Source organism: Pteropus alecto, unplaced genomic scaffold (genome assembly GCF_000325575.1).
Source record: "Pteropus alecto unplaced genomic scaffold, ASM32557v1 scaffold45, whole genome shotgun sequence".
In the NCBI taxonomy this organism is placed as follows: domain Eukaryota; kingdom Metazoa; phylum Chordata; class Mammalia; order Chiroptera; family Pteropodidae; genus Pteropus; species Pteropus alecto.
Window position 1 is genome coordinate 10,750,177 of NW_006442491.1, and position 26,810 is coordinate 10,776,986.

Here is a 26,810-nt window from a genome sequence, read left to right on the forward strand (position 1 = left end):
AGCACTATCTTATTTTTCTTAGTTTCCTCAGTGCCTACCAGGGCTCCTGGCACAGAGCCAGCACTCAACAAATTATGCTAAAAGGTGACAGTGAGGGTAAGCGTGTTCGGAGATTGGACAAAGTGGCTGTAAGCAATTCTCTATGAGACAGTAGCTTTATGCTGACCCTAAAATGCCCTAGATACATAAAGAGTTCTGTAGTTATTTACACAATAAAGTTATTTCTTTAATTATTATTATTTACTTTAACAAAGAAATAAAAATAATTTAAAAATTTGAATTTTCCAAAGCCTCCTGGGCTTCACAGTTTCTACACAGGGATTTGGGTTTGTAAATATGAAAGAGAATAGTATTGGAATCAAGTATGAAAGAGAATATTATCGGAATGAAGTATAGCTGAGTTTAATAATAGAAATTATTTTATGTTCTTTATATTTCTATGGGGAAAAAAAGAAATTAAAAAAGCTAAAGGTAAAAACTCTCAAAATGACTCCGTGGCTCCATATCTAGCAATAGGTCAAAAAACTGAGGCTACAAGGGCTTCTAGATTTCTTATGAGAAACTATAGTAAGAAAAATACAATGACTCATCTCATAATAATGCCCTTTCTTCCCAAAGTACACATCACAAATTCCCACATCCCTGGCACATGGGCATTCGGTGCAGAGCTATTGCAACATGGAGTGCCTCTCTGCACCAATGCCCCTCAGTGGATGGCAGGGTGACAGATCTCCCAGGTGGGGGTCAGGGAGTGGCATGCGTGTGCTCACGCTAATCCCCACTACCCCCGCCCCGGGGGGGGGTTACTCCCTTTGTACTGCTCAATCTGGAACAGCGGTCCTTTTGTGCAGCCACCTCTTTAAAAACTGGAGAGCTAAGTGCAGCTGGCTTCCTTGTGTACAGGCTGAAAGAATCTCCTGGCAGAGCAGTTCTGAATAGGCACTCCTCGATTTCCTGACCAATTGTCATTTAGACACCGAGGATCCCTCCCAAAAAAAGATGAAGAAAAAGGAATTTGCTACTCAAGGTTACAGCACAAGTAACATGCCCAGGCTGTTGCTCAGGTACTGGATCACTCCTTTGTCACTTTGGTGGCTAAGAAGAGAGTTAAGAAAACAGTTATAGGAAAATAACTTGGTTATTGCCAAATAAGTATCTCCAATACTGCTATTCAGGAAGCCAATTCCCCTTATCCATTCAGATGGTCCTGGAGAATAACTACCAAGAGAAAATGAGATGGATCCTGCCCTTTGGCAAACATCAATGTAAATCGATAAAAGAATTCGAAGCTCTAAGGAATAAGAAACTTAAGGAATACTCACATGAGAGCCGGCCATCATGGCTTTGGGCAATTAAAGTATATAATGGAGTAAGAATGCCTTCTCTGGGGTAGAAGGTAATTCTGGGAGGGAAGGGTTGCTTATTGATCCATAAATAGCTAAGACAGGAGGGCTTTGCAGGGGTCAAATATCAATGAGGATAAAGCTCCAAGACAATTGTGGTGTTAGAACTGACTGCTTTGCTGTTGGATTGATGGGCCATTTGTGGGAGAGAAGGCCCTTTGCTAGACTTGGATATTTTATTATTTCTAAGGACAACAAGCTTGAGGAAGTGATAGACTGAAGGCCAGTGAGGAGGGGAGGTGCACAGGTGAACTGGCCAAGCAGAAGGGGAGCACACGGCCTGTGCCCAGGGATGGAGACGTTTAGTGGCATCAGGCTTTAGTTGACTCTTGTGTGCATGTGGCTGGGAAAGTGTACATGTGAAGAGATAGATGGTCAGAGGTGGGAAAAGGGGAAGCTGAAGAGACAGAGACTGACCACATCTGAAGATAATCACTAAGACAGTGAAAAATCCTCATGATGTAAATGGCATTTTTCTTATAAGCTAACTTGGCTAACTCTGATAGTATTATCACTGGATATCAGAACATTTTGGAGATAAGAAAACTGAACTGCCTCATGTAAAAGGTTCAGACTAGTCAACTTTCCAGAATGAAAATTCTTAACATTTAGGAAGTCCTTCAGATTACAGGATTTATATGACAGCAGCTATAGAAAACTTACATCTGTATAAATGCCAGTGTCCCTAAGGAGGATAATATTTCATTAGTATTGAGATGTGCTAATTCACCCTTAATAAGTTAAGATATTGTATCGAGCATAAAGGCATGAGGACTTTTTGGACTTTATGAAATAGATTCCATGGAAGCCATGAAAGTGATGTCAACTGGCACATCATAGAGACGCCCTAAGGATGTGACTAGAATACCCAAAATCACAGAAACGTCAGACATGAGTGTTGTTGATAAGCCTCAAGTGCAGCATAAGGATCCCATCTTGCAGGGACCATATAAGTTGAACATCTCACACAGATGATGCTCAAGCCTGACCCAAGAGCATCATGGACAGGTATGTTGAGAACTGAAGACTCTGACCTTCTGCTCATCATAGCTGCTGGCTTGGGACTGATGTGAAACCAACCTGCCAGTCAACACAGCTCGCTTTGGAGATGCTAAGGACTTTCAACCCTTCGCTCTGTAGCATAAGAGTCTGTATTTCCCTTCTCTGTATGTTATGCGTTAACCTGCATGGGCACCTGATTAGTTTATCTGAGGTTCCACCCGATAAATCTGGCATCGTGGAAAGATACAGATGCATTCAAGGGTGTTACTTTGGTAGCCGTTTTCCTTGCATGTGACAGATATTAAGTATTAACAGTACATATCATACACGATTGAATTTCTTCTGTAGTCCATATGAAAACAATAACACTTTCTAGTACAGTTGTTTTCTTTTTTTTTTAGGCAAGGCAACCCTTGGTTGACCTCACAGATTGCAAGGACTTTGTCAGCTTACAATCCCTTATTTTTTAATTTTTTATGCCTACAGCACCTGGTCTTCCTAGGTGGTCTCCCATCCAAGTACTAACCAGGCCCGACCCTGCTTAGCTTCCGAGATCAGACGGGATCAGGCTTGTTCAAGGTAGCATGGCCGTAGACCAGTTGTTTTCTTAAAACTACAGATCAATTTCTTTATTGCTCTGAGAATCGGTTAAGCTAGTATATTATGTTATGTTATGTTATGTTACGTTACGTTATGTTATATTATATTATATTATGTTATGTTATATTTGTTTTATACTATGGCTGTTTGCCAACAGCATTACTAGTTTAGTATTTATTAATTTGCTAATATAACTCAATATCCTAGAAATAGTTCAAAGAATAAACTTTTAAAGCTTTTCACCAAATATGCTTAATTTATTGAATTTAATGTGTATACTGAATTATTGATAGACAAAGAAGGAAGAGTCACACTGGCTTTTCTGATGGGCTTAGGCACCTAGATTTAAACGTGAATTCTTAGCTCTTTACTTTTTCTGGGTCTCCATTCACCCTTATTACCTCCAAAACACTCTCCCTATGTATTTATTTAAGATGAGATAAGAAGCTGGTTTTACACCATGTGGCCAAATTTCAAATGGATTAAAAAATAAACATAAGGGGTAATCTAATATTCCTGTAAGTTATTTTAGAAGCATAATCATGTCATATTTCATGTCCAGGTTTAATGTCTGCTAGATTCCCCCCTGCCCCTTTGTTAAAGTTTTGTCATATGACCAAAAATATGAAAAAAGTTTGTACAGAGGTAAGATCAGATAGATGGGACTGTGACTGCAGCAAGATCACACACTCACTTTCAGGGAGACCCTCTCCAGTACATGAAAAGTTTAAAGAAAAAGCTGCAAGTTGCAACATTAGGAGCGAGTTTTCTGTATCTATCTGAATAGAGAACTCCAATGAAACAGAAATAGGACCTGATGGAGCTTAAGACTTAGCATGAGAAAAGAGACAAAGAAAATGAACCCTATCAGCTAAGAAATAACACGCTAGGGAAAAGTACTGGTTCTCATGAAAATGTCAGTGATTCACCATGGAATAAAATTCAAAAGCCACTGACCCCAATGAAAGCATCCAGTGGAAATATGTGGATTTTGCTTCTTTTCATTTAAAGACTTCACTTTATTTCATTTAAATACTATCATAAGCGTCATCGCAGTTTTTGTAAAATGTTGCTTTCTCATTTAAAATTGATATGGAAAAGATACTGCTGATCAAACTAAATTTTCGAGGGGTCTTAAAAAAAACTCTACATCACTTGATCAATATTATCAAAATAGGTAGGACACTCTTGGTTCCTTAAGACATATATTAAGTGCTCAACAGCTAAATGACAACAGAAAATTTTTTTTTTCTATTTTTTACAATAACTCAATATTTAAGCAGATTTGTTTATAGATTTTTTTCATACATACCAATTCTTCATTCTTCTTTGCCAAAAGATCATGATTGAATACGAGCTGACTTACACAGACCACAAATCTGTCAGGGAATACACGGAGTTCTGTACAAAATGAAGAAAATCAAGTCACTGAAAGCATCGAAAACCAAAGAACACAGAAAGGCTTGGTCCCAGATTTTTAAGTTACATCAATAAGCATGAATGTATGAGACAGATGTCTCCTCTCCCCTCCCCTTTGCTCCTTGCAGTGTTTGCCATCAATAGGGTGGGGCAAGCACAAAGCTCTAGGGAGAGCTGAGAAGGCTGCAAATTGGTCCACCTGAGCCCCTGGATCATTATATCACATGAAACCCCTAGGCAGGGCCTTTGCAGCACTCCCTCTGTGTCGGTTTGCTGTTTTCTGTTCAGAACTCACATTTGGGAAACAGGATTAACATTTTCTAATGAATGTACAGACTTACACAGGAAGAAGAATAATATTAGATAAAATCTCAAAATGTGACTTGTCAATGTTCTTATTAGTTTGCCTATCATATCCTTGGTCAACTGGTCTTAGAGAGGTCCCGTGAAATGGAAGGCGAACTCTCAATCTGAATCAAGCTATGAAACAGAAGTTTCATTAATTAGGAACCAATGCAAATTATTAAGGAAGTGATTAAATATGCAATAGTAAAGAAGATATAACTACACCACAGTCACAGTAATCTATTACAACTTCTTAAAGCAAAACCACTGACTTTAGGGTGGGGAAGGCTGAATGAATCACAGACCTGAACCTCTTAACTTTCGAAGAAAGGAAAACAACATGATAAATACCATCTGTATCTCTACTTCTCCCATCTGATTGTTTGTCCATCCATCCATCCACCCACCTTATCTGTGGAGTGATGTTTAGCTCATGCTGACAGTGTATTTTCTAGGTAGGTGACGAGAGTCTTCTCCCTTCTCTACACTTGGTTGTATTGCTTGAATATTTTTATAAAACACAAGTATCATATTTATAACAGAAATAAAGCCATTTTTCTAAAAGAAAACTTCCTTCTTAGATGTGACCATTTTTTAAAAGACAGATACTACGAATCACATAATTACACATATCGCAAATTTCCAACAAGGAATGACACGAGGGCACTGACTGAGGCAGTAGCATTTCGCAATCTGATACACTCAGAACACAGTGCAAACACAGTTAACACCTTATAACACTGACTAGGTTAAATTATACCAAAGGCATAATGTGTTGATGTTCCAGTAAGAGCTCTCTCCTTACCTTTCACCTGGACCACTGCCGTCTCCTTGGTGGTAACTCTTGCCTATTCCAATTTATTCTACTAAGTGCAAACAGGTTAACAGTTCTAAACAGCTCTGCTTACCATGCTCAAAATCCTATCATGGCTCCTCAGTGCCCACCACATACTACACAAATATTCAAAGCCCTCCATGACTTGGACCTAACCTATCATTCTGGTCTTACCTCTGCAAATCTTCCTCATGTAGAAACCCCTACTTGAGGGAGCTTGGGTGTGTTTAAACTTTGACCCCTCATGGATGTTGCATCTGGCCAGGTGACCATGAGTAGACTTTGAAAAGCCAGAAAACCAAAATTATCAAAGCAGTTAATAATTATTCATTAATTTTTTAAAAATCTTATTGAAACAAGTGGTAAGTAGTCTTTTTCCCACTTTATGGAAGGAGAAATGAGTCACAGAATTCCTTATTTGCCATCTTTCCCACCCAAAAAAATATCACATTGAAAAACAACTTGTTGGTAGATTAGAATTAAAATTCAAAATTATCAGTTCTATCAATTATTAGTGGATCAGAACTAGAACTCAGAGTTAATCCAGTCTATCAAATAATCCCTCTGTTTTGTTCTTCCATTTCTTCCTCTGAAAAATAAGAATGCTAGAATGGCAGATTCTGAACACTGTATTGTAGAAACAGAAATCAACTTCTGTACCCCTTTACTTTGCTTAGATCATAATTGAGATTTGTATAATTTTAATATTTAAATAATGTAAAGGTTTAGGCAACAACCTAAAATCCCTACCACAAAGGGTAGCTAGGCTGCATTTTAACAGATATAACGCTAACTGACTTATTTTGCTAAGATTTGAATAAAGTGGAAAGCCCTCATTAAAAGAGTAATATATTCAAGTGACACTTAAAGTTAAGAAAGTGCAGATAATTGTGAAGATTCTAAGAGCAAACCTCCATACAGTTAATTTTTAAAGTCCCTGTTTCATAACTTATATACTAAAATCATCCAAGAAAGTTGAGCTACATTTTCTTTCCAACGCTCAGATCAACTTGGAGAACGATCATGAGCATCTGACTTTATTGTTGTTGGCTGGACGTGTTTGACATCATTTCCTCAGTGGACATCTTGACCTGGGGAAATGAGAGGGGAAGCTGGCCTCATCACACACCTAAGAAGGGCTCTGACGGCTATGGGCTGGGAAAGCATTTTCTCGTGCACACACTTGCTCCGTTTCCCAGGGCCTCCGTGTGCACAATGATGAAGTGATTCATAGTTTAACTTTTAACTGTCTGTCGAGTCACTCTGGAAGTTCAATGAAATTGCTGCAATACAGCAAGAAAGTACGGCATAGTCTGACCCAGCTCACTGTTCTCAGGTAGGCAAGAAACTGAACATTTAAAAAAAAATCACAAATGTTCAGAAATACTCTCACTTAGTACTTCAATCTCATGAAGGCAATGAAGCAGGTAGCAATCTTCATTCCTTTATTCTCATCCCTCTCCAAGGCAAGCTAATTGTGCAAAATGCCTCACAACCCAAGAAACCAGTTTCTTACCAGGACTGTGTGAGCCCCCAAAGCAGCGAAGGCGAATCCCTCTCTTGAGGAAATAGGCTGTGATTTGAAAGCCATAACCTATAAAGTAAAAGAAGACATCATTAGGTTACAAGCTTATTTGCCAGTGAATCCTATGAGCCTAGTCAGGGCCTGCCATCCAGTAGGCATTCAATAATTACCTCGCAAATAAAACAGTAAAAGAGGGCCTCGCTTGAGAGGAAGGGGTGAATATTACAATCTTGGCTCTTCCAGGAGGCCTGGCCATAGCACCTGGGATGGTCTCTAGTTTCTGAAGTGACTCCGTCACTTCATCTGTAAAATGGACTAAATAAGGAGGTCCAACAAAGAGGCTTGAAAACCAAACCCTTCACGTGGGATCATTAATACAGGTTGAGCTGGTACACAGACCTTGGCCACCTTCTGATAGGCATTGCTTAGGAGCTCACGAAAAGAATTGTTTAATACCTACCTGAAGATGTGTGTATTTTGCCTGTACATAAGTTATTTAACTCAAGTACAATAAAGCTATTACATAGAATAAGATGAAAAGGAATGACATGAGCCAAGGAAGGAAGGAAGGAAGAAGGGAGGAAAGGAGGGAGAGAGAGCGAGAGAGAGTTGGTTGGAGGAAGGGAGGAAGAGAAAAAAAGAGAGAGAAAGGGAGGGCAGGAGGCAGGGAAGGAAGAAGGGCAGAAGGAAGGGAGGAGATTCTCCAATTCTTTGACCCCTCATGGATGTTGCATCTGGCCAGAGTGGCCTAAATAAAAAGACCAAGAGTACCAACTGTTAGCAAGAATGTGGGCAAATTGGAATTCTCTTACCCTGCTGGCAGAAACGCAAATTGGTATAGCCACTTTCAAAAGCTGCTTGAATATCTAAAGCAGAACTTAAGCATGGATATACAGTATTCGTAATAATGCTTTTCCTAATAGTCCCAATCTGAGATCCGTGTAAATATCCATCAACAGAATTTTTTTTTTATTAAAAAAGAGGGCGAGATATAGTTACACAGTGAAATACTAAACTACCCCTAAAAATTAATGAGCTACAACTACAGGCATTATCAGAAATACATCTCACAAACATAATGTTAAGGAAGACTGGTTCCAAGGAGTAGATTTTATCTATGAAAATGGAGACATTACCATTCATCTTACAGGGGGCAAGAGAATTTCAGGTGACTCACAGAAAGTACCAACATAGTTACTTCCTTCCTTCACCCTCCCTCCTTCCTTCCCTTTCAGCCCCACTCCAGGTATAAACTACTTTGTTGATGACTTTCCTGAAAGATTAAGTAAAAATGATCCTGTTAACACAGTCAAACACTTGGTAGAAGAACCAGAAATGAAAGGCCAGCCAAAGAGGGGTGAGGGTCCCCAAATTCTAAAACACCCTTAGAGAGAGTATTTTATCCATGAAATTGGAGGGGCCAAGAGTTGCGAGAGGGGGTCTTCAAGACCATCAGACTCCAAAGTTCATGACTATGATTGTCCTGAAATAACTCATATATAAAGAACACAAAGAAGTTTCCACTTTCACGTTCAGTATCCTTCTGACACTCCTGTCACAAGATACAGAACATCAGTGACCACAGACTTGATGTTCTGTCTACACAAACTATGGCTCTGACAGCACAATTGCTTTAGTCACAGAGATTGCAAAATAACACTGACATCTATGATATGATAATCTCCAGATTTACTGAGATGAATTTTTTCCTAGCACACTTGAAACAGATTGCATTTTGGTCATGTGGCTTTCTTCTGCTTAACATGTCAAAATATGCACAATGTTGGCATTATTCTGAGTGCTTTTAAACAAATATTTCATTCCTTAGGTCACTGAGAGAGTGGAAGTGTCTTCCACATCTGTTTATTTGTCCTACTGCTGGGGGGAGGGGGACTTTAAGCGAGGGGTCCTTAATAATTTGGGCTTCACAAACACACATAGAAAATTTTTAAAGCAATTTTCAAAATAATGATCTATAATGTGAGTCTTCCAAAGGACTGAACAACAACAAAAAAATGCAATATCTACGTCATTCTGCCTCTGCTGGAAGAACGTACTTAACACTTACAGTTCTCGTTGATTAAGATTCATATGACACATTCAAAATTTCAAAAATATTTTCCCTGTACAAAATCTCCAGCAATAAATATTGTTATTAGGAAGGTGCTAAATCTAAAGTTGACTGTGAAAGCTACAGCTCTGAGTTCAGGAAGCCTGGTATCTGGAGATACCACTCGAATGATAACTAAATCCTACTTGGTCAGCTAAACAATAAAGACTCAATATGACACCTTCTCCTACAGAAAAATAAAGCGGTATAAGGCAAATTCTAACTAGGTAATTTATTACTGGAATGACTAGGAGAACTGAGTTTATTAAAATCTTTTTCCCTGTACTCTCCACCCCCAGCATGGGATTATGTTAAAGGGAATCATTACTAAACTCGTGTCTTGTTATGGTTTCAATGGAAAACCCTGCCTGGTGGCACCTACAAGAGAAATGGCAAGTTTAACATATAAAAAAAGATTTGCACCTGCTTAGTCCAAATTCCACTGGCCATAGAAAATTTGTTTAAAGAGAAACTTAAAGAGAGATTAAACACAAAAGGTACTTGTGTTAGTTCTTATGGCAAACTAATTTTGATATAAAAACAAAGAAAAATCACTGGTGATGAAATATACTGAACTGAAATGCTTAGTGAGATATATTTCACTTATCCATAGATAATAGGCAGTGATAAAGACTACATTCTTAGCTTTGCTCTTTAATGAAAGCAAATTCACAGGGTTCAGCAGGTCACTGAGATTTTGTACTTATCCAGGGCTAAAGCAAAGCACCACTATTCTCTAAAGCTACCACTATTCTCTAAATAGCAACTTGGCAAAGAATTCAGGAGGCCCTTTGCTTTCCCTTCTAGGGGAATCAGATCCCAGCTTCCTACACTGGTGTTCTAAATGCACTGATCTAAGTCAGTAGGAGAGTAGGGGGCTGGTGGTGGTTGGGGGCTGGGAAACAGAATAGAAATCATAAAGTGATGATAACCTTCTCATTTAAAAACTAGTTGACAGTGGTATTGGGAGATTTCAAGGCACTTGTAAATCACATTTAAGTACTTGTGATTTCTGTTTTCTTGCTAGTTATTGTGGTCCTAAATCTGAAAAGACTGTCTAGACACAGGAAGAGACTGGAGTTAGGGAGAGGACAGCTTTGTAGTAGAAGCATTTTTCCACCAGGAATCTTCGGGTATGTGTATTTCTAGAAATAATTTATATTTTTGCATTGCTGATGTCATGAGATATCCATTACTAGCAAGAGTCCATCTTCTTCCATGGCCTCAAAGCAGCTCCAAAAGTCTACAGGCTCTATGCCTTCTGCATTCTGTAACTTGTAAAGAGCTGCTTCTCTCTACCGTTCTACAGACAACCTCCCAACACACAATAAAGCCCAAAATGATGACCTGTTACCACGTTAACTTTCTTCTGGCTCACTTGATTGTTCACCAAAGAACATTAACCTCCAATAATATTTCTCTGAGTAATATTTATGAGAGAAAAACAGGGCGGTTCATGTTATAAGGACAAACCAGAGTTCTGTCACTATTTTATTTCATATCCTGTATAAAATAAACTGCTCCAAAATGGCTTTATTAGAAACTCAGAGACTTCATGAATAGAGAGGGAAAAACAACAACAGCAAAAAAAAATCAAATGAGCTGAACAAATTCCATCCTGGCTTAGCAAGGCAGTAGATTAGTTTTAAGTCATACCATACTCCAATGAGTAATACTTTTTAAGGGAGTGGTCATTTACTTGGGTTGTTTTACTTCACAGTCCCAAGACAGTGAAAGCAAAATATCCAATATGCAGAAGATTTTACTATAAAACTATTCAGCTTCATTTGTTTGCCAAGGTGACTTGAGCTTCCCCAAGACTACCAAGGGGAGTCTGTGTGGTATGGTGCACCACAGTGGAAAGCTCTCTACCATGGCTATTATGAGGGCATTCTTGGGGAGCCTGGGAAAATGCCTCCCAGTGGCCTGCTGAGCCATCCGGATGTCCTGGCGTAAGCACCACTTCCCAGTGGACTCCACCCACCACCGCAGGGTTCTCCTCCAGCAAAGCCTTCTCCCAAAACACAAGGCAGGCTCAGGAAGACCTGCTATGTCCTACAGTACTTCTCACCCTGAGATGACTTCTTCATTAGTATCACCATTCACTATCATGAAAAATTTAAAACATCCAGAAAAGTAGAAAAATAGTGCCATGAATAACTCCAAAACCCACCATGTAAGCATAATAATGGTTAATATTTTGTCATATTTCATATACCTATTTGATAAACTATTTCAAGAAAATTGGACATCATGATACTTTACTCTTAAATATGAAAGCACAGATTCCCCCTAATAAGGATATTCTCCTACATCACCAAAATACTATGATCACAACTGAGCATGACATTATTGTTCAAATAACTAGTGCATATTCAAATTTCTTACTGTCTCCAAAATGTATATTGCTGATTTCCCTACTGAACTAAGACTGAACCAAGATCCTGCAATGCATGTGGTTATATCTCTTACACCTCCTGTAATGTAAAATAATCCCCTACCTCTTTCTTTTTAAATAACTCTGACTTTTCAAGAGATCAGGCTGGTTTTCTTGATAACTGACCCCCCTTTGGGATTTGAATATACATGTTCTAAATCTCAATTGCCTAAATACAAATTTTTAACCCACATCCTCTTTTCGAATGCCAGCCATTTATTAATTTTGATGACTTCTTTAACTGCTGCTTCCCCCTGTAGGTTCAAACTGAAGCTATAATTACAATTCAAAGTCTGGAACCAAATGACTTCAAGATTTAGATCTAAATATAATTTCAAAGAAATCAAATCTTAAATTTACAGATGCTAAAATCTTTAGCAAAGGTAAGCTAACCTATGCAGGTTGATAGGGGTCTCATACTTGTTTTAAGAAAGGGTACCTGGTGACAATCAGATGACTATGTGCTGACCTAGAAGCAGCGCCGTACTGCGTGCTAGTTCAGACTTGTAGCTGTTTCCAGTCTGAGGTCATGAGTCAGTTCTCATTCTCCACCTGAAGACTTGGGTGAGAGTCAACAAAAGGGTAGGACGGAAGGGGCTGACATCTACTGAATACTGACAGTGTCTTGTATGCTACACTAGACCGGGAACATGTAAAGTATTTAAAAGATGGATAATACGTGTGTTTTAAAGGTATTTTGTTCCAGAAAAACAAAGTTATAAGCCATTACTTTTAGAAAGCACCCATTTGGAAAGTTGTACCTGTCCTTCTCAGGAGGTCAAGGGTAAAGAAATGACAAGTTCGAGTCCATCGCTTAGAACATAAACAGAGACTAAGCGTGAGACAGGGCTTTTGGAAAAGCCTTGATGGGGTCCTTTGACACATTATAGGCCTAAGTGTGACCTTCCCCATTGCTGGTGTTGGGTGGCATTGGAGAAGAGGGTTGTTCTGTGGGAACCAAAAAACAAGAGTCCTGTCATAAGTTTAAGAATACACACACAGGATCCCAGTCTAAGACCACAACTGGGAAACAATTTGGGTGGCTAAGTGGAATATTTGGTCCTGGGCAAAAATTTCACTTATTACTGAAAACATTCAGAGACTCCAAAAAGGTTCCCTTGAGATACCATTTCATGTCCTTAAATAAGGACAGTACTGGACTCTGAGTCACAATAAAGCTATGTCTATTTGATGCCAAAACAAATGGGGCAAACTGGTTAGTTCCATGATAAAAACAAAACAAAACAAAATAAAACTGTAAACAAAATAATAACTTGAGGCCAAATTTACTTAGAAGAAAACATATTTTTAAAAAATAATTTTTTATTTTTCAATTACAGTTGACATACCATATTATAATAGTTTCGGGTGTACAACATAGTGATTAGACATTTGTATAACTTACGAAGTAATTACTCCAATAAATCTAGTACCTATCTGACATCATACATAGTTATTATAATATTATTGACTATACTCCCTATGCTATACTTTACATCCTTATGACTATTTTGTAACTGCCGATTTGTACCTCTTAATCACTTCCCGCATTTACCCATACTCCCAACCCCTTTCCCAACTGGCAACCATGAAAATGTTGTCCGTATCTATAAGTCTGTTTCAATTTTGTTTGTTCGCTCATTCCATAAAAAAAAATACCTGTCTCCTAAATGACTTTGTAGGTAATTTGACCATTAGCCACATATGATATTAATTTTATTATCTATAGGATCCATCAGATTGTTAACACAGAATAAGAAAGCTTCTCAGGGAAGACAAAAATCAGAATAAAACAAATTCAGAAATTGCCACTTCAGATTTCTTTCCCATATTGTTTTCCCATTTTTTTTGTTTGTAAAAATATGCCCTTAACATTAAATATGAAAGCCATGTTTAGATCATAGGCAAGCACAGATGAAATAATATTCAAAACAATGGTTCCCATAATCATAACTCTGCCAGACCATGCATAATGATAGGAATGATATAATACTGTGTACTTATAAAAAAGTCTCTACGAAACCCTTTACTCACCTTTAAATAACTATGCATAAAAGAAACAGATTTTTAATACATCTTCTAGATGAGGTAGCTGGGTTTTTTTTTTTTGAACTGCTAGCTGTTTAAGCAGATCCCTCCGCAACAGCTTTCAAACTTCCTGTTCCTAAGACAAGGAATGCCAGATGAAGCAAATCTCCCATGGCCTCCCTATCTTGCAGGGCAAGGGCGGGGGAAGTGGGGGGTGCTGGGTGGGGGAGGGGCATTCATGCCAACTCTGAGATTCTCCAACCATGTATGATGAAAAAGTGTTCACGAACCACTGGACTATTCTAACAGGATCGTTGAATCAGAGGACAAGAAAGATCTTTGAGAAATCATCTGGTTCACTTCCCACTGGTGAGCCGGAGCCATATTTATTTAAATCATATTTTTAAAACAATACTGAAATGCCAAATAAGAAGATGCCATATCTACCCATGTGCAACTCAGTTTTTCCTTTACCATCTGAATTAAGGATGCAAACATAATGCTTAAGTGGCAAGACAGGAAACAGGAAAGGGCTGGTTCCTGACTGTGGAAAACTGGAGAAAGCGCACACCTGAGTTTAAAGGGCATGGTGGCTACTGAACTCCAGCTATCAGCTGCCACTGAAAACCAGGGCATAGGGTACCAGATTTTAGGTCTTTCCAGAAAAGTTAAGACATCTAGATTTTTATGTGAAATCTTCCAAATTTTAAATTAGCAATATATTCAAATTTTAAAAATATGCCATGCAGTCCAAATAAAATATTTCTGAGGGACCTTTCAGCTTCTCACTGCCAGTTTGCAACCTGTAATCTAAATTCCTCACACTTTAGTTGAAGTTCATTTTCTTGTATTCTGTCTTAGGAAGAGCTAAAGGAACACTGGCTACTACCAAATACTTGAAGATAGGTAGTCAGTTTCAATCTGGTCATTTAAGCCCAGGTCCTTAACTTCACTACACAGGACATGTTTATCTATACTGAAATCATCTTTCTGATACTTCTAAGACTTGACATTAAAGATATACAGTTAAGGGTTTGACTTAATGCAGGGGGAATGGAAAGATTATACTATTTTAGAAAAAAATCATATCAATGTGTGAGATTTATATATATATTTTTAAAAATCACGAAACATATTAATAAAAATAGGACTTAAAAAGGTTTAGTAACATACCATGTTCTTGGTTAGAAGGGCAAACTGTTATAAAGATGTGAATTGTTCCCATATTTATTTATTTAACAAACATGTACTGAGTGCTTATTATGTGCCAGACAATTCCAATCAAAATCACATGAAAATGTTTTTTGGGAGGGGAGGAAGCAGTTTGGAAATTTCCAAAAATAATTCTAAAATTAATCTATAAGAACAAATAAACAAGAATAGTTAAGGAAAGAAATTCAAAGTGAAAAAAATTTTTCTTAATTAAAAGTAATATATGCAATGCTCAATGTATATAAAAATATTAGACAAAAACAAAAAGATATAAAAAGAAAGTTAAATCATCAACAATCTCATCACCTAGAGACAGTAACTTTGTCACCTTGACTTTTTGATATCCTTCAGGTCTTTTTAATGACATATAATTACACATATATTATTATTTCTTTTTCTAAAAATAGAGTACATAAATGCTGCTTTATAAACTTAATTTAAAAAAATCCTCAATATTATGGGCATTGACTTTGTGTATAGCATCAGTTAGGACCCACTTTATTCTTTCCCAAATAAATAACCAATTGAAAATTCACTCAAAGGACCCCACTAATCTGTAATGTCAGCTCTGTCACATATAGGCCTCCCTGAGTTATTTTATCCCATTGACTTATTCAGTCATTAAACACTGGGTTGATTTCCTGAGCTTTATTGATAATAAATCTTAATATCGAATAGTGTGAATTCCTCTCCTGATCCCCAGCACTGTTTCTTGTCTTCATCAGGAGTACCTGGAATTATTCTTAGGCCCTTATGCTTTTACATCACTTTTAGTATTAGCTTGTCAAGTTGCATGAACAAACCCTGTTGAGAGTCTGATTAGAAAGACACTGAATCTACAGATCAATTTGGAGAAATCCAACATCTTTATAAAAATGAGACTTCCTAGGCATTTAACATGGATCTCCTATTTTTAACAACTTTTTAAATGTCTTTCAAAAAAGTTCAAATTTTCTACATAAAGTTCTTGCATACTTTATTAAGTTTATTATGAGGTAATTCTAGTTTTCATTTTTGCCATTGTACATATTAGCTCCTAAAAATTACATTTTCCAACTGGCTGCTTTTGCAATGACTTCTATATGTTGACCTGCAGTTGAAAAAAAGTTATTAAATCTTCTTATTAATTCTAATAATTAGCCTTTATACTTCCTTTAAACTTTTCTACATATATAATCATTTGCCCCCAAAATGACACTTCTCTTCATTTCCAATTTTTTTCAGCTGTATTTTTTCCCCCTCTCTCACTGTTTGGGCTGGAATCTCCCATAAGTGTTGAATATTGTAGTAAACATCTTTTCGGTGCTCTCGATCATAAAAGGAACACTTTTATGTTTCACCATTTAGAACAATATTTACTGTAGGTTTTTGTAGACACGACCCTAATTTTCTAAGAAATTTTTTAATCATGAATGGTGGCTGCTTTATTTGCATCTAGTGAAATTATTAAATGCATTGTTCTCCTTTAATTTATTAATGTTGGAGATACTACTAAAAGCTTTCTAATGCTGAACCAGCTTTGCATGATGTCATGATTCTTTTTCTACATTGCCGAGTTTGGTTTGCTAATATTTAGTTTAGGATTTTTACTTTTATGTTTGAGTGAGATTAACTTGTAATTTTCCTCTTTTATTGTCCTTATCTCATTTTAGTCAAGTTATACTCACCTCATAAAATAAGTTGGAAGTGTTAACTCTTATTTAAGTATATAAAACTAGAATTATCTAGTTCTTAAATTTTGGGGGAATTCACCTGGTACTTTCTTGAGTAGTGGTACAAATTCTTTAACAGGGTCTATTTGGGTTTTCTATTTATTCTTAACTTAATTTTGCTGTTTATATTTATCTATGAATTTTTCCTTTTCACCTAAGTTTTCAAATTCGTTAGCATAAAGTTGTTCTAAGTAGTTTTTTATTAGTCTTTTAATTTCCACTGACAATTACATGTTTTCATTATTAGTATTTCTATTTTTCATAATTCTCTTCACCTCACCCCCCATCTTGATTACTTTTTTCTTAAAACTTCATTTCAAAAAACTAAATTTTGGCTACTTAAAAAATCCTTTCTGTTATATACTTTCTGTATAATTAATTTCTTTAATTCTTTTATTTCTCTCCTCTATTTTCCTGGAGTTTATTCATTTGTTCTTAAGCTATATCTTTATTTAACTCATTCATTTTCTTCTTTTCTAATATAAGCTTTATAAGGTCACACATTACCCCATGTAGGTATATCCTACAAGTTCAGGAAATTAGTCTTGTAATTATCATTCGATTTTAAATATTTTCTGATTTCAATTAAGATTTTCTTTTGACTCATATATTACATACAAATGCGCTTTTTAATTTCCAAAAGTACCTCTTTGTTATTAATTTCTAAGTTAATTTTATTGTGGTCAGAGAAAGTGATCTGTCTGTATGATCATATTCTTTGAAATTTTTTGTGGTCTAGTTTCAAAAATGTTCTCTGTATGTTTGATAAAAATGGGCATTCTCTGGCTGAGTTCAGTATTCAAAATATGTCTACTGGTTCAAGCTTGTTATTTTGACCAAATCTCTATCCTTTTTATCTGCTTGACCAATTAATCAATGAGAATGGTGGGCTATCTCCCTTTATGATGGTAAATTTATCAATTTTTCCGTACTTCTGTCCATTTTGCATGATATTCTCAGAAACTATACTATGTGTATAGTTTTAGAATTATTACATATTCAATGAATTGAACCTTTAATCAATATTAAGTGGTCTTTAGTAATGTTCTTTGCCTTAAAGGTGTTTGATTTGATACTAATATACCTGCTCCAGCTTGCTTTTCAGTAGTGTATTTTTGGCATACCTTTTTCCTTCCTTTTACTTTTGACCTTTCTAAGGTCTTAGGTTTTAGGAACAACTCTTTTAAATAGCACATAAAAAAATTTTTAACAATCTAGTCTTATAGTATTTGACTGTGATTATCGATAAATTTGGGTTGCTATTTAGTATTTATTTTATTTCACTTTTCTGTTTTCTTTTTAAAAGCTTTTTTATTTCTTTTGAGTTGATTTGTTTTTCTTTCTTTCATTCTATTCTCCCTCTTTCACTTTGAAATTATATCATCTCTTTCTGTTCTTGCAGTGCTTACACTCTAATTTTTAACATGCATATTTAACTTGACAAGTCTAAAGTTATTCTAGATATTTACCCCCCTCCAAAAAAAGTCAAGACCTAAGTATGCTTCAACTCCAGTAGTACATGGCCCTGCAACCACTATAGATCTGCCGATGCTTTCCAGGATTTTAGTTTTACCTTGATTTTTATAAATCCTACAAATCATTCACTTTTGTTGTTTAGCTGACCCACATGGTTATCAGGCTCTTTGTTCACAACTGCCTGTCTCTCAGACCCCTTTCCTGGGGACACGTCTTGCTCCCTGGAGGACATCCTTTGGAAGTCTTTTAATGAAGTTTTGTGAGTATCAAACTCTCTCAGTTCTCTAGTCTAAAAATGCCTTTATTTCACTTTCAATCTTGAAAAATAATTTCACAGAATACGGAATTCTAGACTGACAATTATTTTTCTCCAGCACTTTGAAGAAATCATTCCAATGTTTTTGGCTTCCATTTTAGCTGTTAGTTGATTTTTTTTTTCTACTGGCTGCTTCTAAGAGCTCCTTTAAGTCTTTGGTGTTTTAGAGTTTACTACAATGTGTTTAGGATCTTTAAAAAAAAAAACGTGTCCTGCTGGGATCTTGTTGGGCTTTCTTAAACCAGAGAATATATCCTTCACCAATTTTTGAAAGTTGTCAGTCTTCTTCATTTTGATTCCTGCCTCCAATGCCTTTTTCACTGTTCTCCTGAAACTTTGAGTTTTCTTATGCTGTCTGTTCTCTTCTGTCCTAATTTGCCAGGATCCTGATGAAATCCTGACTAGTACACTATTGCCACACCCCATTAAAAAAAAAATCCTTAATTCACATTCGTACCAACAATATATAATGTCATGTCTACTTCCCCATATTCACTGACATTGGTTATAGGTTAACAGTCATAACTCCTTGCTATTTTATTTCCATTTTTTTTTTAATTGCAAGTAAGGACAAATTTTATTTCAGATGTTTATAATTTATCTGTATTTCTACATTTATTTGTTCATTTCTATTAGGGTGCAGAGCTTTTTTAGTTTTTGTCCTACCATTTTATAAGCATGATTTTATAATAAATGCATTAACCTTTTATCTGAAACAATTTTCTTCCTATCTTATCATTTACATTTTATAACTTTGTTTATAGTATTTTTTTGTTTTGCCAAAGTATTTTCCACTTTTATTTAGTCAAATGCATGTTTTGTTTTGATGTTCTGATATAAAGGCTTTCTCCACAGCAGAAAAAAAATCACTTACGTTATTATTTTCTTGTAATACTTTTATCTTATGATTAAATCAAAGACTATAAACCTGTGGTCTACAAAGTTACAGATGGTGGTGTAAATTTTTCTAAATTACCATAGTTACAAACATCTTAAGGACTGGGGAAGTTTACATGAAAATATGAAATTTTAGCTTCTTTTGAAAAATCAGAATATGCAACACATGGGCCTGCATTTCCATAATGGCACAGAGTGGCTGAAAATGGTAGAAGCAAATGCAAGCCAAATGGGAGAAGGTGAGGATCACTGGTAGTCATAGGACTAATGAAAAATGGACACATTCAAGAGTCACTTCAGAGATAGAATCAGAGACAGCTTTGACGGTCAACCACCAACATGTGCAGAAAGGGTGAACTCCAATCATGGTTTTTCTAGCTTTGATGACTAAAAAACAGAGAGGGTGAGAAAACTGGTAATGAATCAAGCTTTAGACGGAAGGACCTATGAGATACCTGGGTGAAGAGGCCTGGGAAGCAAATAGAAATAAGGTGTGGAGTTCAGAAGAGAAGTGAAGCCTAGAAATATATACTGATGCAACTCTGGCCAAAAGCAAAAAGGTCTATGATGCAGCATGTCAAGTGAGAAGTGAAGAGGACTAGGACGGAATCAACACTCGAGAGTCGGAGGAGAAAGAGGAGCCCATAAGTGTAGTCAGAAAGGAGGTGGGATAACCAAATGAGTGAAGTCTTGGAAGTCAAGGGAAAGGAGAGTTTAAAGATCAAATGCCAGAGAGCATTAGTAGATGCAGGGATATAACAAAATACTAAGAGTTGACGATTAGGAGGTAGTTGATAGTATTTTTGAGGTTGCTTTATGGTAAGAATGAATAAGGATAAGAAAGAGGGCACAAAAAGGAAAACATCTGTTCTAGGAACTCTGAAAAGATGAGAAGCAAAAGATAGCATGGGAACTTAAGGGAAACTATTATAGGAAGACCATCGTATGTTTCTCCCATGCCACATTCCTGTTTTCATTTCCCAGTCTTGTGCTAGCTTTCCCACTAGCATTACAGGTGTGTTTAGTACCTTATAGTGGCTCTGTCTTTCATGACATGCCAGTCACTACTTTCTCTTTTAATGAATACGTAGTATTTTCTATTCTATATTTTCTATTCAGCATTTGTTATAACAAACATTCCTCTCAGTACTGTCACTGTCATTTAAGATTTGTATCCCAATTATAAGGTATTAGGTCTTTTTCCCATTTTTGATGCATTCACTCAAGTCATGGATGAAAACATTAAATATTCCCAAAGTTCATCATCAATACTACTGTTTCTTCCAGTTATCAAATAAACCACTATGAAGTTCAAGTAATCATCTCCTAGTCTAGAGACTTTCCAAGTCCCAATCATCAATCCATTGCCCATATCTAGATTACTTGGGGAATGAGAATCTCCAAGGCTGGGGTCTGGTATAACTACAGATTTCTGTATCCCCATCACCTAGAAATCTGATGTAGATCTGGGGTGGGTACCAAAGAACTGCATTCTTTTTAAAGAGCTCTGGGGATTCTGATAGTTCAGGTTTGGAAGGCACTGCTCTAAATCTCATTTTGTTAATTTACAGTTAAATGACAATGAAATTAGTAGGAATAGCCTTGCTAGAGTAATGGCGGTACTTTACAGAGTTCTCAGAAGATAAAGACAAAATGCAAGGTCTGTAGGTGAATATAAGAGAGAAATTATCCTAGTTCCTTAAACACAAACAAGTAAGCCTTTAGCAGGAATACTATAGCAACAGTGAAGAGGCTTCAGAGGGAAGCTAATTTCTAAGGCACTCAAGGCTCAAACTACCAAGGCAATTTATGAGAAGCCGATGCATATTAGCTCAATTATTATCACATCTCTGGAGGATTTCAAAGAACAGCTCTTACACCTTGTTTTCTTCTCTCTCTCTCTCTCTCTCTCTCTCTCTCTCTTTAAACTGCCTGCTGATCTACCTTTCACAGAAAATCACATACTTTTTATGTTTTATCTTGCACAGTCTTCAAGTTCACATAAAATGTACATTTTCTTGCTATTTAAAAATTAAAATAATAGGTATGCAATGACTTATGACCTTAATTAAGATGCTAATCAGATCTCATATAGGCTGAGATTAATAAAGGAACTATGTGTGCTGTGACTCAGGTTTTATTATTTCCACAGAGTACCTTGATATTCTTATCTTAACTGCCTAAATGAGGCAAAGTTTAAAAGGATACGTAAAGGGATCTTTTCCATTTTGTTTTGCGTACATAAGTATCTACTGATAAATATCAAATGAACATATTTTCATCATATATACACTGTTAACGTGAAATTAAGAGAGATATAACCAGACACCGTGTGCTGCCCATTGAGATGCAACAGGAAATACACCCCATCTACCACAAAGTATTCTTGCACAAGAAACAACTAGGGACCTGACCTCATCAGGCCTGTGGATCTAACTACCAGTTTACAGGAAATACAGGGGTTGGAAGAATATGTTACCACCACCGTGCAGATGCAGCCAGCCAAACCCAAAATGTGGGAAATTCCAGAGGACACTTGACCCAGTTTCTTCAATCAGGAAACAGTAAGAAAAAAAGTGGGAGGGGTGTTTCCATTGATTCATAGAGATATTCATCTAAGGTAAAGAGAACCAACCAAAAGCAATAAATGTATGAGGCAACCTTGTCTGGACTCTGGTTTGAATAACCCAACTATGAAAGAATTGAATAAATATTCAGAGAAAACTGAAGACATACTATATATCTAATAACATCAAACATTTTTTCCCCAGTGGCACTTTGATCATTATAAAATACCCTTATCTTTTAAAATTGTATATATTTAATCATTTGCGTGTAAAATAATATGATGTCCAGGATTCACTTTAAAATAATATGGGGGAGGGTGGGCAGGAAAAAGCAGGTGGGGGTATAAAATGTAATAACATTGGCTGTATGTTAAAAATGTGACATTGGATATTGGATAAATGGGGGTTCGTTATGTGATTCTATTGTTGTACGTACTTGAAATTGCTAATAAGTTTAAAAATGAAAATGAAGATTCTTTTGAAGAAAGCTTAATTTTTAAAAAGAAACACCATCATTTGATGAAAACATCCAAGAACTTTAAACACGATGCAATTATTTTTCCTTTAAATATGTGTTAATATCCCTCTTGTAAAGTCTCAGAACATAAATCATAATTAAAGCTTGCTTTTCTAGGTAATTTGCTAACTTTGAAAATGACACTTTATAAGGAATACAAAAAATATTCTTTACTATGTAGTGAATTATAAACATAATCTTTAGAATAATTTTCCCAAGTAGATAATAAGTAAGCCTAAACAAAAATGATCTAACAGGTGGCTATAAAGTTTTCATCTTTCTTAAGCCTCAAGAAAGCACACAATTGTACTTATAATAAGACCAGTAACTTCACCTTGAGTTTCATTAATACAAATGGCCAAGTTGACAGTATAACTGATTATAGGTATAGGTATAAATACAGACACATACACTTTGTAGACTCAAACTACATTAACAACCTGCCAAGTATAGAGTAAAAAGTGTACCACCCTTTAAAAATACAGCCTTGCAGTAAAAGGAACACATCTCTAAAAGTTGAATCTGGGGAATCTGGTAGACTGAGATAAAGGAGACCTTCCTGCTAAAAACAAAGAATCCAGATAAAAGAAAAAACAAGTTTAAATATGTAGTTGAGTTCAAAAGAAATGGAAATATCAAGGAAATACCAGGAACAGAGATAAACAGAGTAGGAAACCAATGGGCTGATACTCTAATGACCGACAGACAAGCATCAGATCAGATGTGCACAGGTGAGGACTAAGGCTGGACCCTGCCTGTATCCTGCACCACCACCCACAGGAGTAAACATTGCTCTGTCATTTCTTGAAAACCCCTCTCCTTCGATTTGTGCATTTTCTCTTTTCTTGAATGCTGAGAATTCACCATCCTGAGGCTCCATAAAAGTGTCTCTTGTTTCATTATCCCAAATCTCTCAGCTTTCTGGATATCCATCCCACAGAACCACTTTTCTTCACTGTTCTATTACCACCTTCGAAATGTAAACATCTATCAGTCACTTGACTAAAGCTGATGTTTCCAGTCACAGTTCCCTCTTCTCATCATAGCCACTTTTTCTCTTCTTTGGTTTTACTGGAGGGCCACATGATATGAGGCCTTTCCAATTGGTATTTGAAAATACTGGACATTTTGCAGGGCTTTGGGGGTCTCAAAAAGGGAGTCCTAGAGATGCCAGGGGGAGGTGAGGGATGCTTGGAGCAGGCTATGAGTCTCAAAGCAATCCCCACCCAAGTAAGGGCATAAACACAGTGCATTTCCTTCAAGCACTTCTCTGTCTCTCTCACATTCTTCTCTGGCATTGTGCTGTTTGCCGGCTTACTGCGTTTTGGTTTTCATCTTTCTTGAGTGGCGGATCACTCCCTCTAACTCTCTCACCGAGCTTCTACAAGAGCCTAAATATCACTTCTTCTTAAGGCTTTCCTCAACACCAGCCTGGTCCACATCTCTAGTCCTCCCCCCGCCCCCACGTCTCGCCCTTACTCAAGCTTATGCTGCATGGGCCTGCTTTTCCCTATCCACCTGCACCTATGCTCTTCACTCTACAGGTTTTCATCATCCAAACCCCTTCCCATGCATCAAAGCAAGTCTCACTTTTTCTCAGCTCTTTTCAAAACACAGCTTTTCTACAAAAAAACCTTTCTGGGCTCAGTAAAAAAGTAAAAGATTCCTTAGAAATGGCAGCAAGGCCAACACTTAAACAAGTTTGGGCTGCACATCTTTGTCTGGGAATTATATGTTAGTCACATAACAAATTAAATATCACACTGATGATGAGCTGTTATGGCGGGATCAGGTTGGCAGCAAACTGAAGTATTTCCATGTAAGTGAGGCATTCTATCAAGTAAAGGTTGTACTCTTTTTGACCCTGAAAATGATCTCAGTACAGGAGTTACAGGGACTGGTGTGAGTAGGAAATGGTTACATTTTTCTTCTCATTATGTCAAAGCCGGGTATTTCTCTAATAGTAATAATACAACTAACTAGAGTCATCCAACTCAGGCTACTTGTGTACCTACTACATTCAAGTACTAGGTGAAGCTCCGGTGTGTCAAGAAAACAACTTTGCTCCTGAGAGACCCAACTGAGGTCAGAGGGCGAGGCAGAGGAGTTAAAGGGGGAAGGGTACAAAATAAGTGCTACAGTGAAGGCATGCATTGGTACCATGGATGCCAAGAAAGGGCATGCCTAATTAAACGAGGGAAAGTAACGAACTCTATTGGGAGGAGGAAGATCTTCAAGGAAGGGAAACATTCAAGGAGAGTCTGGCAGTACTAGGAGGATTCTGCCAGGAGGAGAGAGGATGGGAAGGCACTGCAGGCATGACTGCGTAAACCGCAGACAACTCCTGTGGGCTCCTGGGAACCCTGGTAGGGTAGATGGCGTTTATATTTCAGCATGCAGAGGAGGATGGACAGAGACAGAGTATGAGGATGGAGGGATAAGCGAAGGACTCTAAGCTGTAATAAACTTTACAGCCTAAAGTAAAAGATTTTAATAGGAGTTATTGAGACCCAGGAGTGTCCCCAGTCATATCATGCAAATACTGATAATTCATTGTAGCTTTTCTATTAATATGAAGACCTTGACTATAATGAGGATTGCTTTTCTCTTCACTGATTTGGTTGAAATGAAATAGAGTTGATAAATTTGTGAAAGGATTTAATTTAATCTAGAACTCTAGAAAAAACCTTTTGGCAGAATCAGTTATATTTAATCATTTCACTAAAAATGAGGCATTTAGAAGAATTTAAAATGATGTTTACACTGACTAGTTTAAAACAGACTCATGATCCAGGCTAGTAAAAATGCCAGCTTTAACCCCGCTGGAAAGAAAATAAAATAATTCTGTTACAAGAATGGAAAGATGATTTAAAATTTACTATAAAGCTATAGTAATCAGGACAGTGTGGTACTAGCCTTAGGACAGACACATAGAAATAGAATTTTAAGTCAAGAAATAAACCCTCACATGTACTGTCAATTTTACTACAAGAGCGCCAAGATAATCTAAACGAGAACACAATAGTCTTTTGAACAAATAGTACTAGGACAACTGGATCATCACATGCAAAAGAATAAATTTGGACCCCTACCTCACATCATATACAAAATTAACTCAAAATGGATCAACGATCTAAATGTCAGAGCTAAAACTAAAATTACAAAAAAAAAAGAAAAACACAGGAGTAAATCTTTGTGGCCACAGATTAGGTAACGGTTTCTTAAATATGACATCAAAAGCATAATAACAAGAAAAAAACATAAAATGGACATCATCAAAATTAAAAACTTCAGTTTTTCCAAGGAATATCATTACGAAAATGAAAAGACAATCCATAGAAGAGGAAAAAAAAATTATGAATCATGTATTTTTAGATAAGGAGCTTGTATCTAAAATATGTAAAGAACTCCTATGACTCAATACTAAAAAGACAATCCGATTAAAAATACGGGCAAAAAATCTGAAAAGTCATTTCTCCAAAGAAGATAAACAAATGACCAATAAGTATAGATGGTAAATATCATTAGCCATCAAGAAAACGGAAATCAAAACCACAATGAGACACCACTTTACATCCACTAGGATGGCTATAATCAAACTGACCGAAAAGAATAAGTGTTGGCAAGGATGTGGAGAAAATGGAACCATCATACACTTCTGGTGGGAATATAAAACAGGGCAGCCACTTTGGAAAACAGTCTGGAAGTTCCTCAATATGTTAAACAGAGAGGCCCAAGACAACACAGAAATTCCATTCTTAGTTATACACTGATAAGAAAACATACGCCCACTCAAAAACCTATACGAATGTCCACAGTAGCATTAGTCATAATAGTCAAATAGAGGAAACAACCTAAATGTTCATCAACTGACGAATAAACAAACAAAATGTGATTTACTCGTACAATGGAATATTATTCGGCAATAAAAAGGAGTGAAGTACTACTGGTAAATGCTACGACATGGATGAACTTTGAAAACATTATACTAAGTGAAATAAACCAGTTACGAAGAACATATTATATGATTCCATTTATATGAAATGTCCAGAATAGGCAAATAGATAGAGAACATAAACCAGTGGGGTTGTCTAGGGCTGGGGTGTTGGGGGAAAATGGGAAGTAACTGATAATGGGTAGATGATTTCTTTACAAGGTGATGAAAATGTTCTAAAAGTAATTCTGTTGATGACTGCACAACTTTGTTACTATATAAAAACCACTGAATTGTATACTTTAAATGAGTAAATTGTATGGTATGTGAGCTATATCTCAATGAAGCTGTTATCTTAAAAAAAGAACAGGATGAAATGTTCCTCAGCTAAATGGATGGGAAATGTCAGTATTCCTCATTCTTAAAACCCTAAATCAAATGCGAAGAATGATGCCTTCCTCTAACTGAAAATAGT

The 26,810-nt window shown here is 36.6% G+C and overlaps 1 protein-coding gene and 1 non-coding gene across 2 annotated transcripts in view; both read right to left on the reverse strand.

The window, feature by feature from the left end:
- The window catches only part of SLX4IP (SLX4 interacting protein), a 171,646-nt gene that overhangs the window by 16,444 nt on the left and 128,392 nt on the right, over positions 1-26,810 (reverse strand). Inside the window, exons 5-6 of the mRNA XM_015597034.2 lie at positions 7,121-7,198; positions 4,318-4,406 (exon numbers count right to left, since the gene is read on the reverse strand). Coding sequence (XP_015452520.1) covers positions 4,318-4,406; positions 7,121-7,198 — 167 coding nt within the window. The remainder of the gene's footprint in view (positions 1-4,317; positions 4,407-7,120; positions 7,199-26,810) is intronic.
- Positions 2,883-3,001, reverse strand: LOC112471170. The gene has a single exon (XR_003043222.1). It is a non-coding gene; the product is annotated as a 5S ribosomal RNA (ribosomal RNA).